This window comes from Furipterus horrens, unplaced genomic scaffold (assembly GCF_987537825.1).
Source record: "Furipterus horrens unplaced genomic scaffold, mFurHor1.1.pri manual_scaffold_3, whole genome shotgun sequence".
Classification (NCBI taxonomy): Eukaryota; Metazoa; Chordata; class Mammalia; order Chiroptera; family Furipteridae; genus Furipterus; species Furipterus horrens.
Window position 1 is genome coordinate 18,570,898 of NW_028327173.1, and position 13,314 is coordinate 18,584,211.

Here is a 13,314-nt window from a genome sequence, read left to right on the forward strand (position 1 = left end):
ATGACTGAAAGCCAGTTACTTAGCATGTCTAGACCTTGGTTTTCTTCAGGTGCCAAGTCAGGAAACCTACCCACCCTGAGGGCATTATTTGAGCCTCTTTTGACATCAATAATAGGAAAATTCTTTAAAATAAAAAGCCCAGCTTCAAGCTGCATGACAGTTTTGGTCAATCTTCTGATTTTTTTTCCTCCTGAAAATAATCAAATAATGAAATATACAGGTAAAGAGTAAACAACATGCCTATCTCTTTTGTTCACTCACTGAATTTTTGTGGTATGTGGAAGAAAAAGGGGAAAGTAAATAGAGAATTATGATTTTCTGTTTACCTTGTTAAAGATTTTACCAATCCAAGGGGATAGAGATGTGTTCATTCAGCAGGTCCAGCCACAATTTGGGACAAGTACATGAGAAAGCTATGCTACCCAGTACCAGCAGCAGATTAAAATTTGGAGTGGAGCTTTCAGAATAATCTCTGGCTGTTTCTCTTTTCTTTCTTTCTCATATGACCACCTTCCTTTGGTTTCAGACTGTAAAAGGTGGGATATCAGAGACCCGGATTGAAAAGAGAATTGTGATCACAGGAGATGCCGATATTGACCATGATCAGGTGGGAATGCGGAGGAGATTGTGGGACTGGGAGGGGTCCCTGGGCAGGAAGATTGATGGAAGTAAAAGACACCTCTACCAGCTTCACCGCCAAAGAGCCCCCTTGGCTACTCTAGCTCTTACTCGAGAAGAAAGACAGCCCTGACCGGAGTGACTCAGTTGACCTTAGAATCCTGCAAAGTGGAAGGTCACTGGTTTGATTCCCAGTCAGGCCACATGCCTGGGTTGCAGCCCGGTCCCCAGTTGGGGCTCCTGCGAGAGGCAACTGATTGATATTTCTCTCACACATCGATGTTCCTCTCTCTCTCTTTTTCTCCCTTCCTTCTCCTCTCTCTAAAATTAATAAAGTCTTTTAAAAAGAAAAGGACAAAGGGAATCAGATCACTGAGGCCTGTGAGATGGGGGCCATTGCTTGGGGGAGCAAGGAAGTGTAATATGAAGACATGGACTTCAGTCTCAGAACACCTGAGTTCAAATCCTAGGTCTTACCAAATTCCAGCGCTTAACTCCCCAGGCTTCCGCTTCCTCATCTGTATGAGGGTGTTTTAGCATCTTCCTCTCAAGGTTGTTGTGAGAATAAGTGAGATACAGATGTCCAGCGTGTGGTGCATGGTGGGCTCCAAGTAAATGGAGCTGTTGCTGTTCGAGGGATATCAGGTACCTAAACCTGTATTAGAGACAATAGATGTTATCAAAACAAAGGGAAGGGATGACCTCTGCCCCCAGGGCTGTCATAGCCCAGGAGACGACTTGATTTCTGCCCTAGATCTATCACTAACTTACTGTGCGACCGTGGGCAGATCACTTTGTCTCTGATTTTTTCTCCTCTCCTAAAACAGTATGTTGATCTAGATAATTTCTGGGCCCTTCTGAGAGCTAAATTCTATGTTTTTGTGTTAATTAGGTGCTAATTGTATGCTGCAAGCAATTAACAAATAACAAGGTCAGGATGAATGTTCCCAATTCCCTGCCAGAGAGGTTAGGACAGGAGAGCTGCAGAGGAGAGGGGGTGGAGGACGCTGCCTGCAAATGCTTCTGGAGTCATTGACAGGGGCTGCTGGAGCGATGAGTCTGTGGCCTTTATTCTGATATGCTGAGTGCCTTTATAAAAAAAAAAAAAAAAAGGAAAATAAAACTGAGCTGCAGTGCTGGCAGTTCTCTTGGTAGCAGGGTTGAGACTTAGAGCCAAGAGTGCCGGGCTCAGGGTCCCAGCAGCAAGGCTGCTCAACCCAAGTGAGGGGCCTTGCAGCCTGCTTGCCCCAGCTCAGCGGATCCTGCCACACCGCCAGCCTGCACCCACCTCCTCTTCTGGTCTGATCTGGGCCCCGCTATGTGCTCAGTCTGTGCTGAGCAGCAGGCTGGGAAGGTGTGTAGCGTTTGGAGTGAAAGAGACGTGGGCTGAATCCTAACTCCATAGCTCACTGGTTATATGCCCTTGAGCAAGTGATTTTATTTCTCTGAGATGTAGTTTCACCATCTATAGAATAAAGATAATCAAAGGTTTCTTTCAGAGTTGTTGTGTCGAAGAGATGCTCCAGGGTCCCTCAGTTCTCCTAGGTATGGAGGACTTCTTGAAAGGATAGGTGTGGTGCCCTCTGGATGGGGGAGGGAAGTAGTCCAAGAAGGACTATTCAGGAGAAGTTGTGTGGTTCAGGCTTTCATAGAGAGATGGGTGAAGGCCAGAGTAACCAGAGAGGGCTTGGGCTGGGCCTGGAAGCATGAGCAGGTGAGTTGGGCAAAAAGGGGTCGGGGAGGATGAGCAGGGGCCTGTAGAGGTGGGGCTTCCAGGAATGGCTTTCAGGGAGTTAGGAGACCGAGAAAGGGATTTTCCTTCTTCCTCTGTCCCTCATGTCCATCTTTGGTTAAAAAAAGTTTGTTTGTTTTTCATTTTATTTATTTATTTTTAGAGAGAGGGGAAGGGAGGGAGAAAGAGAGGGAGAGAGACATTAATATGTGGTTGCCTCTTTTATGTCCCCAGCTGGGGACCTGGCCCGCAACCACAGGCATGTGCCAAGACTGGGAATCAAACCAGCGACCCTTTCGTTTGCAGGCCGGCTCCCAGTCCACTGAGCCACACCAGCCAGGGCCATCCATGTCCATCTAAAGAAGAGAGTCAACAGTCAGCTGGTCAGATCTCGCTAGAATCCTTTTCAGTGGTGGGCGTGGGCCGTCTCTGAGTATTGCTCTGCCACCAGCCTCCAAAGGCTGTGGCACTTTGGGCTGCTCTGAGCTAGAGGCTCAGAGACATGCAGCACCAGGAGAGTAGCGACTTCATTGCTCTTTTTTCCTTCTGCTCCCTCTGGCTTTTCTAAAGTGATCAAAACCCCTTCATATGCTAAAACAGGGTCACTCCCCACCCCGAATCTAAAAGAGAGAATGGTAAAGAGGAAAGTTTGATGGACTTAAGTTAAAACTTCTTTCTGTCGCATTACTTACTAGCTGTGAACATTAAGCACCTTGACCACTGAGCCTCAGTTTCCTTGTCTGTAAAAGGGAAATAACGGTATTCTCCTCACCCACTGGGTTGTCGTGAAGGTTAATTACACGCGTAAAATAAGCAGTGCGGTTAGGCCAGTGCACGACAGTGGGCCCTCCCACTCTTCCTTTCTTCTTCCTGCTTTAGCCAAAGACATCTCTTCCTTTTCGTAGCATGCTTCTTTGTCTCCCTCTCCTGCTCTGAACTTCCCAGTCACCTTTTGTTTGCTTTGTCCTTTAGACTTACTTCTGAGTGGATCCTCCCAGACCCACCGAGCAGGTGCAGCCACCACCCCTGACGTCCCTCTCTCATTCCTTAAAGACGGCTCTAACCTTTCCTGTCTCTGTGTTTTTAGTCCAGGAGCTTCCCTGTGCAGGATGGAACGGTTAAGGTCCTGATCAGCCTGACTTAGCCAAGATGCTGCCCTGGTACTGCAGACAGGATTGAATTCGTCAGAGAGTGCTGTCCTATGACCCCTGCCTTACTTCACCAGCCAGGCTGCTCTCTGCCTAATGGGTGTCCTTTCTGTCTTTCTCAGGTCCTTGTACAGGCCATCAAGGAGGCAAAGGAGCAGCACCCAGACATGTCAGTGACCAAGGTGGTCGTCCATCAGGAAACCGAAATCTCTGAGGAATGAGCTCAGGTGGGGGCTGTTCTTGCTGGGGTGGAGGGTGCTCACTATCCCAGCCTCAGAGACACTGGACGGGAACCCTGGCCACTCTGGGAGCTGTCCCCCCAGTGGTGTCCGCCCTGGCGCTTGGTACAGTGAAGGCAGAGGAGAGACTGATGAGGATAACATTGGAGGTTATTAAGTATCTGGTTCCAGCTGAAGCAGCTGGGGCTCCTTGTGTCCTGCCCTTCCTTAGCAGGCCAGCAGGGACGGGGTGGAGGAGATACCCCAGACGTGGATGCAAGCCCCCACCCACTTCCTGCCTCTTCATGTGACCTGCTTTTCTACCTTGCCTGCCTTCCAGTTCTCTCTGCTGTCACAGGAGGGCCAGAGGAGGAGAGCAGAACCAAGAAAAGCAGGACCAGGCTGTCTGGAAACAGAGGGGTAGGGGGAGGGAAGAAATGGTGCAAGTTCTCAGACTAGACTAGAGGGTTAGAAGTTGGGGGACCGGGATCCAGATCAATTCATGCCTGAAAGTAGTTTACAAGTGACTTGAAGATGCCATCAATCACCAGTCAGGACCACTCAAGCCTTGATTATACTTGTGGCCACAAGAATTTGGTAATAGGACTGGGTAAGTCTTTTCTTTACAAAATTGATCAATTTTGCTTTTCTTTCCTCTAGGAATCGTTTATCCCGAACTCCCTGCCTGTCTCCCATCCAAGAGAAATGATAAAGAAGCTAAACTGCAGTAGTCAGACTTCAGACTTTCAAGATTATTGTAAACCACCAGAAAATTAATTTCATTTTCTATTTGGAGTTTATACCAACAGAGTCTTCTAGACATCACTGATCCTTTTGAATACCTTTTTCTATATTGTGATACCAGAAATTGTTCAACTTTTCACTGTCTGGACTGTTTTTAAAGAGCTTTTGGGTTTTTTATGGGGTGGTTTGTAATCCCTTCAACCTAGCTTCTCCCCATTTATTTCCAACCCAGATACTGACAGGGTCCACAGAATTCTTCTGGAAATCCTCCGAAGACTCTTGTCAGCTGTGTTGGGGGCCAAAGCCAGCTTAATGGGGCTGTTCCGCTCCTCCCCTAGACTTACACCCTTTGAATGACAGTGGAAGCTTCAAAAACCAGCCCTTTCTCAGAGCCAATGATGTGACTTTACCAGAATGTAAGGCAGGGTGCTGCCCTGACCCACAGACCCCAGGAAAGTATCCCTGTCCCTTTGTGGAGGGTGACTTTGGTGAGGCAGAGACCTTTGCTAAGATTCTGTAGTATTGCTTTTTCTTCCTCCCTCCTCTTCTTTCTTTTCAGAGCTTCTTTAGATCAAAGACATAAGAAGTTGCTCATCTATATCTGATACTGTGAATGTTTTAACAGATCTGTGGCCTTCACCTTCCTGCCCTCCCTCTCCTTTTACCTCATCAGAAGTAGTGGCTCTGCTAAGTGCTCCCCTCACCTCCCATCTCAGGAGACCAAAACTCACAGGAAAATAGGCACTTTTGGCCAAAAGCACTAATGGCACATTTTTAGTGGTAATTTGGGCAAAGGAAGTGAGTGAGGTTTTTTAAAGGTTTTCTAGTTCTGGAAATGTGCACTTCACACAAGGGCATGGTGGGCTTTACCTCAGTCAGATCCTGCTAAGAAGTATTTCCAGGTGACCATCCCTGGGCCTCTTCTTTAATCCTGGGATGCTAAGGAATGTGGCTCAGAGAGGAGGTTGTGTTCCTTGACCTGTCTTCTTCCCACCAGCACCTGCCTGCAGACACCCTTTTGGAGTAACGACATTGGCTTTTAGGGGCTGTTCTCCCCACCAGACCCCCCCCCCCCATGCCAAGGAGTACAAGCACCAGCTCTGCTCATCCTCACTCACCATCTGGGGTCTGTCAGGTTTCATAGGCTTGATTTTTATGGCAGATTTGGGTTTAATTCTTTTGGTTTGGTTTGGTTTTGAAAATGAGGGCTGATGTCCCAATTCCACCATTCCTGGTACAGATTTGGGGGCATTTTTATTCAGTAGAGCTTCTCTAATCTTCCAACTTGCCTCCCACAAACAGACCTGCCTGGAAGTCCTTAGAATCCTAATTATGGGACAGAAGTGAACTCATGAGACAGACAGTGGGCCAGAGTCCACAGTCACTGGGGGCTCAAGGGCAGTGTGCAAGCGAGAAGCCTAACAGCCCCGCCCCCACAGTGGGAGGCGCCGGCATGTGTCCGAAGTCTGCCGGCTGGGCTCTGTTTACATGGACTCAGCTGGTTTGAACTTATTTCAGGTGTGTGCCTTTTTCTTTTAGTAGCTATGTGAGATTGTTCTTAAGCAACAGGCAGCTCTCTGGGGAGGTACAGCAAGAGCTCAGATGGGATGTGTGACAGGCTTGGGGAGATTGTCCTGTCTCAGGAACAGACTTAAGAGATGTGGACATAGGTCAGGATATCGATGGGGCTTTCTGGTTGGCACCCAAGCCTGGGCGGTCCAACTCACATTAAACAAGCCCATGTGAGCTCACTCCCAGGGGCCGGCTGGCCTGCTGTAAGCTGCTGTGGCTCCCAGAGCTGCAACCTGCAGAATGAAGAGCAAGGGGAAAGGAACAGGGCACAGCAAGTGTGTTAGAAGTCTGGCAGACTGAATATTCTGTGCCATCCAGATCAGTGGGGCAGCTTTCAGGGCAAAGGACCACAGCTCAGGGAGCCTAACCTTGCCCTCAGCTCTCACCAACTCGCTACACTTCTCGCTGCTTCCTTGTCTGTCTATGAACTGGACCAGAAAATCTATAATGCCTTGCTAGCGCTGAGAAGTCATGGTTTGGACAAGCTAGTAAGAGGGGGGTCCTTCCGAGCCTCTTCCCTTTTCCTCCTCTGGTAACAGATCTTGGGGTTTGGCAATAGTTTGCATTTTTTTTTTCTTCCTGCAATTGTGTGTGCGTGTGTGTGCGTGTGAAGAAAAACAGGCTCTGTCCAGGTGGAAAAGAAGAGGGGAGGGACTTGGCAGCAGTTTCCCTAAAGTGACTCAGACATATCACAACAACTTTTGCTGCATTTTATTTTTATTTCACTTGAGAAGTAAAGGCTTCCTCCAAGCTATATGAGGTCTCTGCCACCCACCCACTCACCAAGCTGGACCTGCATTTATAAACTGAGGGCCCACAAAGCCTGGCTGCAGGGACCTGTCGGCATCTTTGCCGCCCTTCCCAGGCCTACCACCATGTGTTCCGCAGGGCAGCTGGGGATGAAGGGACAGCAGCCACCTTGGGAAATGGAGCCAGATCAACACCAAGGAATGATCATAGGAAATATCTCTCCAGGATCTCAGCCCCAGGCTGGTTGTTTTTACAAATCTCTCTCAATGTATTATTTTGGTGACAAAAATGAAGGAGCTTTGTAAAATTTTTTAAAATTATGAATCATATCAAGTAGTTGTTTACATTTCTTGACAAAATAGGAATTATGGCAGCAGAATCAAATTGGCAAAATCCTTAGGTTAAATAGGCAATAATTAAGTCTGCTGTTTTGGCCTTTCGTAGTAAGAAGTGGCTGTAGTGTTTAGATATGTGTTTGGTCTTGCTTCTTGTACTGCATTTTTCAATAAACTTTTAAAAAAAGGGACTGAATCTGTGAGGATTAATCAGCTTTTGAAGTCCTCTTCCCCTTTTGCTAAAGTAAGCTACTGACATGAGCCAAAATGCAGCTCCAAAGTTGTATAAAAGGATTTCTGAGAACTGGCAAATACTTTTTTGCCAACTGGAGGGAGATTTGGCAGCATAGACCAGGACAAAGGAGAGAAGGGGACTTCTCAGACCTGTCTGGGGAGGGACCAGACCCTCAGCATGAAGGCATTGGCAGTAGTGTAGCCCTAGGAGGATATATCCCGCATGGCTGAGGGAAGAAAGGGATTGAGGTGGTGGGAGTTAAAGGCTCAGTCCCCATCCCAGATGGCAGTGAAGGGTCTCAGCTGTACCCCGTTGCCAATCTGGAGGCCCAAACCTCATCACCAGTGCCACCTTGGAGGGATCCTGTCCCAACCTTTAACATCTCAATCTACCTTACAAGTCTTAGGGATCCTTGCCCACCACTTTGGGTTTGCCAAGACACCAGGTGCATCTCCCAATTACCATGGCCTGGGCCTCCAGCCCCATTAGGTACCTGTTCAGGGCTAAGGCCACTTTGGAGGCTGAAGGAATTCCTGAGGCCAAGTCATGCTGGTCTCCAGAATCCACATTAAAGCACATTCCAGCTTATGAACCCTTGTGCAGCTGGCATTTCTCTGCCAACGTGCAAGTCAGGATGCCTTAGCAGCTGCTGGGGCCAGAGCATCCATTTCCCAGTCTGGGATATGACTGAAGCATCTGCTAGACACTGGTCCTGTTACCATGGTCCATGCTGCAGCCTCATAGCAGGCAATCCCCTGTTCCTCAAACCCGAGCTCCCAAATCCTCTCCTCCTCCCAACTTGGCATAACCCTCCAGACTGAGGCGATCCAGCCGTGGCCAGCTTCGGTGAGCACAGTCCCTCGTAGCTGGGGCCCCAAGCAGGAGCTCTCCAAGGCCCAGGTCCAGAGACTTGGAGTGTTCGATGCAGGAACCAGAGGGCTGCACGGTGATAATCACATGGCCAGTCTGGGTCTGTGGGCCCCAAGGTGGGGGCAGCCCTGGGCCCTTCAGCGGGTAACTGTTGAGCAGGGCAGGTAACCCCAAGCGAGGATTAGCAGGTTCTGAATGCAGACTCCGCACTGATGGGACAGGGGAGGTACCCCGACGTGGGGACAGGTCCCAACTTTCTGGTTCCGCACAGCCTATGGCTTGGGGAGTCCTTGTGCCAGGGCTGGGGAGGACAGCAAAGTCCCAACCGGGGCCATCAGGGGGCCGGAGCGCCTGAGCTCGCAGTACCCCCTGGCGAAGCCGTTTCGTCTCCAAGTCACGGTTTTCATAGAGCAGCGTGTTGGCGCAGATGAACACAAACAAGCCAACGCCCATGACCACGGGCCCAAGAAGCCGCAGCCGCTCGTGCGGGCCGTGGGCCCGGCCGGCGCCGCGACCCTCGCGTCGCAGCTCGCTCACGGGGGGCGCGCTGGCATTGGCAGCCCGGGGCCCTGAGGCCCCGGCGCGGTGCGGCCAGTAGCCGGCCACTGCGATGCCCATGCCCACCAGTACCACGAGCGCCCCCAGCGCTGCGAACGCCCCCGACGGCGAGCGCAGCCGCAGCCGCGCCCGCACCCGCAGAGGCTCGGGCGGGGAGCGCGGGCGCCGGCGGCGGCCCAGGCGGCGGCCCAGGCGAGAGACACGGCCCTCGGGGCTCCTCCGCACCTCTACACGGTCTCCGGGACTCCCGGCCGTCATCTCGCCGTCGTCTGGGCACTCTGCGGAGAGAAGACGGAGGCAGGGACTGAACCGACGGGCCTAGGGTCGGAGCGCCAGGCTGGGGGCACAGATCTGGGAGGGAGGATCGGGCTGCCTCGCCCAGGACGCTTAGAGATCCCTGGCGGCCACCCCCGGATTTTCCCGGGCTGCCAGGCAGGGAGCCGCCCCCACTCCGGTTTTCCGCAGCAGTGCTCAGAGCCAGGGCTGCACGGCAGAAGCCCGAGTTGGCTGGGCCTGCGGGCGGAGAGGAGGGAGGGGGGCGCCCGCTGCTCCCCGGCGCATCCTCGGCTGCAGGGCTCGGGCCGCCGACGTCTTCTTCGCCAACCCGCGGGTCCCGAGCCTCGGGAGGTGCGGGCCCCCCCGAAATGGCGCTTGCAGGGTAAGTCCCACCCGGGCACGACCTCACCCCCGCACGTGGCTGCACTGTAGTAAAGGGGGGGAGCAGACCGCCCGGGTCCGCTGAAGTCGCGCGCTCGCGGGCCCCTCTCCCCCCTGCTGCGCTTTACATACCGCAGCGTAGGAAGGAGGGGGTGTCACTGACTCCAGCCTCTTCCTGCCCGCCCCCTCCTTCCAGATCTCCTCAGTCAGCACTGAAGCTGCAGCAGGAGAGACTTGAGCAAGACTCGGGGAAGACCACTCTGACCATGACTAGCGATGGACTTGGCCCAGGATTTCTTTAAACTCCGCTCATGAGAGGCCACCCCCACACCCCCGCAGCCAGGCTGTAGGGGGTAGGAGGCAGGGGGTTGCAGGGCCGGGAGTAGGCCTTGTCCGATGTACTCCCCTCCTGGCTCTCCCGTCAGCCCCGACAAGGTGTTCCTAGGTTGCAACGTTTCCAATTCGGGTTCCTCTGGATGAATCATCCCTCTTTCCCGCCTCCTGGCTTTCCTTGCGGCCTCCTCTGCCCGAGGCCTCAGTGGCCCGCGTCCCAGCTGGTGCAGCACCGCCCCTGCTCCTAGGGCCGCCCCAGGGTCCGGGCGCCGGGCTCTACACCCTCCCGCTGCTGGTCTGGCCTGGCCTGGGGACGGGATCGGGGCTGGGGCAGGAGTAACCGGGTTGCGAGTGGTGTGGCCCCCAAGGAAGAGAGGGTGTAGGAAGAAATGGGGTACCCGCCCAGGGCGCCCCGGGCCGCAGGAGAGGGGCGTTAGGACTTTGCGCGATCCAGTGGTGTGTCCTCACAACCCCAATCTGGTTTCTAAACAGCTCCAGCGCTGGAACCCGCCCTAAGGCCCCAGGGACGAGGCCCTGCTACCCCACCCACTCCCCATCCGCACCACAGAAGCTCAAAGCAGGACACCCATCCCTACCCCTGAAAGAAGAGCTGAAAGCCCAGGGCCTAGCATAGAGTAGCAGCGTCTACCGCGTCTACAGCCTGCTTTTCACAGATGGCAACCATGGCCGAGCGAGGAGCCTGCCGCAGTCACACCGCCTTGCAAGGCGGGGGCTGCACCAGGACCCGACGCCGGGCCTCCGGACCTAGATCAGCGCTGGGCACTTCACGGCACAGCCACGGCAGGGTCCTAGCACGAGGCGAGGCCCGTTACCCACTTGTGGCTGAGTGTGAGGCCCTCTCCTCAACCCCAAGCCGGAGCTAGCGCCCCAGCCCCAACTCGAGAAAGGTCCCCCCTGAGCCCCCGGGCATCCCTGCGGGGAGGGGGTCGGAGGCGTGCAGAGAGTCGGGGACACGCTCCGAGGCCCCGAGGCTCTGGAGGGCGTCAGTCGACGCTGGGGAGCTCAGAGAGGCCGAAAGTTGGTGACACAGTCCGAAGGTCCCAGGTCGCGGGAAGTTCTTCGAGACCAGGTCCAGGGCACTCCGGAATTCCGCCTCCGCCCACGTTCACTCTTCAGCCGCGGAGAAAGGGAGGACCCGGCTCCCGCCCCCCCCCCAGCGCCTTTCCGGAGGGAGGAGCCAAACAAAAAGTTGGGGAAAGTGAGGGACGAACCCCGGGACCCTAGTTTTGCTCACCTGGCGCCTCTGAGCCCGGGTGGGTCCCGGTCCGAGTCCGCGCGCTGTGGCTTGCGGCGCTGCCGCGGTCTCCACGGAGTCTGGATCCCGGTCCCGCCCCCGCCCCGCCCCGCGCCGCCCCGGCCCCGCCCCCCGGGAGTCCCGCGGACTGCGTGGCCTGAGCCCCACCAGGCCCCACCGCTGGAAGAAAGCAACAGCTCTGGTCCGAGGGTCTCAGGTAAGCGCTGTGTGCACGCGTGGAGACTCGGACCGGGCCCAAGTCCCCCGTTTACGTCCGTAAAGGCCAGGGAGGGCGCCCTCTTCCCACAAGTGGAAACTGAGAGCCTCCTGCCCAGGTCCGCAGTCTGAGGATTCGAAGGCAGCACACCCCTCAGTCCGGGCGCCGGGGGGAGGACTCTCGGGGGCGTCTGAGAGCCCACTGACGCCCAGCGCCGTCCGGGGAGCTGCCCCTAGGAGGCAGCCCGAGTTCCTGCTCCGCTGGCCCTTCCGCTATCTGAACCTCACAGCCTTCACCTGTAAAATGGGCACATGGTGTCTGTTTGGCAAAATGCTGAAGGGCTAAACCCGGGCAGCGCGGGCGGGGCGGACAACACCGGGCGCAACCCCGATACCCCGGCGAGCGCTCAATGAATAATAATCACGGCGGGGGTGGGGGCTGTGGGTAATAGGGACGAGCCCGACCTCCGGAGCTGAGGGAATCAAATGGGGTGTCGCGGGCCCTGCTCGGCCTCCCTAAGCCCCCTAAGAAGATGCGTCCAACCTGGAGGGGGCGGTGCCAAAGCGGGAGGGGGCCATTGAGGACCTCAGAACCCCAGCGGACCTGAAGGGGGAGGCCTGGCTTTCGTGCCCCGCCCGCCCCCAGAGGCAAGAATGTGGAGCGGCGGGGGGTGGGGGGGTGGGGGGGGATGGGGTCGGCTGGCGGCCCAGTTTCCATGACGCGGGGGGCGGGCTCAGAGGACTGGGGTGCAGGAGGATTGCCAGGTTCCGTGACGGGCCCCCACCTCACTCCCACAGCCCTGCCGGGCCCCTCGGGAGGAATTTCCGGCCTGGGATTGATTAGAACACACCCCTCCCCCCCGGCCTCGGAGACACCCCCGGCACGCGGGGCGTGAGGGGAGGGGTAGGGGAGGTAATGAGACCCGGCTGTGCGCCCCAGGCTTAGAGAGGAAACTGGAGGACGTCCCCGCCTGGGCCACCCCACCTCCCAGCGCGTGGCAGAGCGGGTCCCGAAGCCACATGGCACAGCGAGGCCTCAAACGCAGGCTCCGGCCTCCTGGCTCGGTCGAGAGGACTGGGGACGGCATCGGCGCTCCTGGCAGCCCCTCTCCCAGCCCCTGGGGACCAGGCATTCTCGGCCACCCCCGGGAGCGGAGCCTCCACAGGTGGACCGATCTTGAGATTACCCGCGTCCAGAGGAAGCCACGGTGGGTGGGACTGAGCCTCAGCTCCCAGGGCTTCCGCCCTGAGGTCCAAGTGCGAGCCTACCGCAGTTCTCCTGCCGCTTACATGGGACTGAAGGTTCCAGCGGCCTGAGCTGGGAAGAGAACGCCCTCAGCTGTATGGCCCGGGCTGTTGCCTGTGCCTCACTGAGGCAGCAGCGTCCTTCCTGCCTCCTTCCACCTCCTGCCTCCCGCATCTCCTTCCCTTGAGACCCCCCCAACTAGACCCTGTGCAAGGCCACCCTGAGCATGAGGTGCCACTATCACCTGTGTCACACGTGTGGAGCCAAGCTTCCTGTTTAGGACTGTGTGTCTGTCCATCTACTTATCAGTCATCCTGTCCTGCAGAGAACAACTCTCAGGCACTTAGATCACATGGTCTAGTTTCTCCCACCCCTACACTGCAACCCTGGACTGGCCCCAGTTCTGTCTATAATATGGGATCAAATGCCAGCTTCCAGAGATCTGAATAAAGTCCTTTGTAAACATAAAGTAAGGAAGCCCAGAGAGGGTGACTGGCATGCCCAAAGTCACACAGCCTGATGATGGTTTAAGTCACCCCAGTTCGCTCTTCCCCATCTCAGCGAGGCAGGACTCCAGTTCCAGGGAGTAACCCCCTGCCTCCAAGCTGTGTTGAGAGCTTAGTACACAGGCCCCGAGCGACGGGGCAGCAGGAAGTATGCCTGACGCGCAGCGATGGAGACGTAGAGCCGGTGGACTCAGAGAAGCCTGGACACCGAAGGTGGGCGGAGGCGCTGCTAGAACTGGCCTGGCGCCCCCTGGCGGTGACGCCCCGCACCTGCACCGGCGGACTCCTTCCCGCGCAGAGGCCCGGGTCACCCCCCTGTGC

The 13,314-nt window shown here is 55.4% G+C and overlaps 2 protein-coding genes across 14 annotated transcripts in view; one reads left to right on the plus strand and one right to left on the minus strand.

The window, feature by feature from the left end:
* The window catches only part of EPB41 (erythrocyte membrane protein band 4.1), a 156,811-nt gene extending 152,214 nt beyond the window's left edge, over nt 1-4,597 (plus strand). For 11 of the 12 annotated variants that reach the window (XM_090268953.1, XM_090268944.1, XM_090268947.1 and 8 more), the window contains 3 exons: nt 527-607; nt 3,621-3,725; nt 4,377-4,597. In XM_090268953.1, coding sequence (XP_090125079.1) covers nt 527-607; nt 3,621-3,719 — 180 coding nt within the window. In that variant the 3' untranslated portion in view covers nt 3,720-3,725; nt 4,377-4,597. The remainder of the gene's footprint in view (nt 1-526; nt 608-3,620; nt 3,726-4,376) is intronic. The other variant, XM_090268948.1, reaches the window with a different exon arrangement.
* Nucleotides 4,598-6,731: 2,134 nt separating this feature from the next.
* Nucleotides 6,732-11,094, minus strand: TMEM200B (transmembrane protein 200B). Of its 2 annotated transcripts, XM_090268960.1 has the most exons (3): nt 11,026-11,094; nt 9,570-9,655; nt 6,732-9,058 (listed from the first exon to the last, which is right to left on the minus strand). In XM_090268960.1, exon 3 carries the CDS (start codon nt 9,036-9,038, stop codon nt 8,115-8,117), a length of 924 nt encoding a protein of 307 aa, XP_090125086.1. In that variant the 5' UTR covers nt 9,039-9,058; nt 9,570-9,655; nt 11,026-11,094; the 3' UTR covers nt 6,732-8,114. The 2 variants fall into 2 exon arrangements, with proteins under 2 accessions (XP_090125086.1, XP_090125085.1); XM_090268959.1 differs by lacking the exon at nt 9,570-9,655.
* Nucleotides 11,095-13,314: the final 2,220 nt, after the last annotated feature.

What these genes read in the sequence shown, in the direction of transcription:
- TMEM200B (XM_090268959.1), bottom strand. Translation starts at nt 9,038, where the DNA reads ATGACGGCCGGGAGTCCCGGAGACCGTGTAGAGGTGCGGAGGAGCCCC.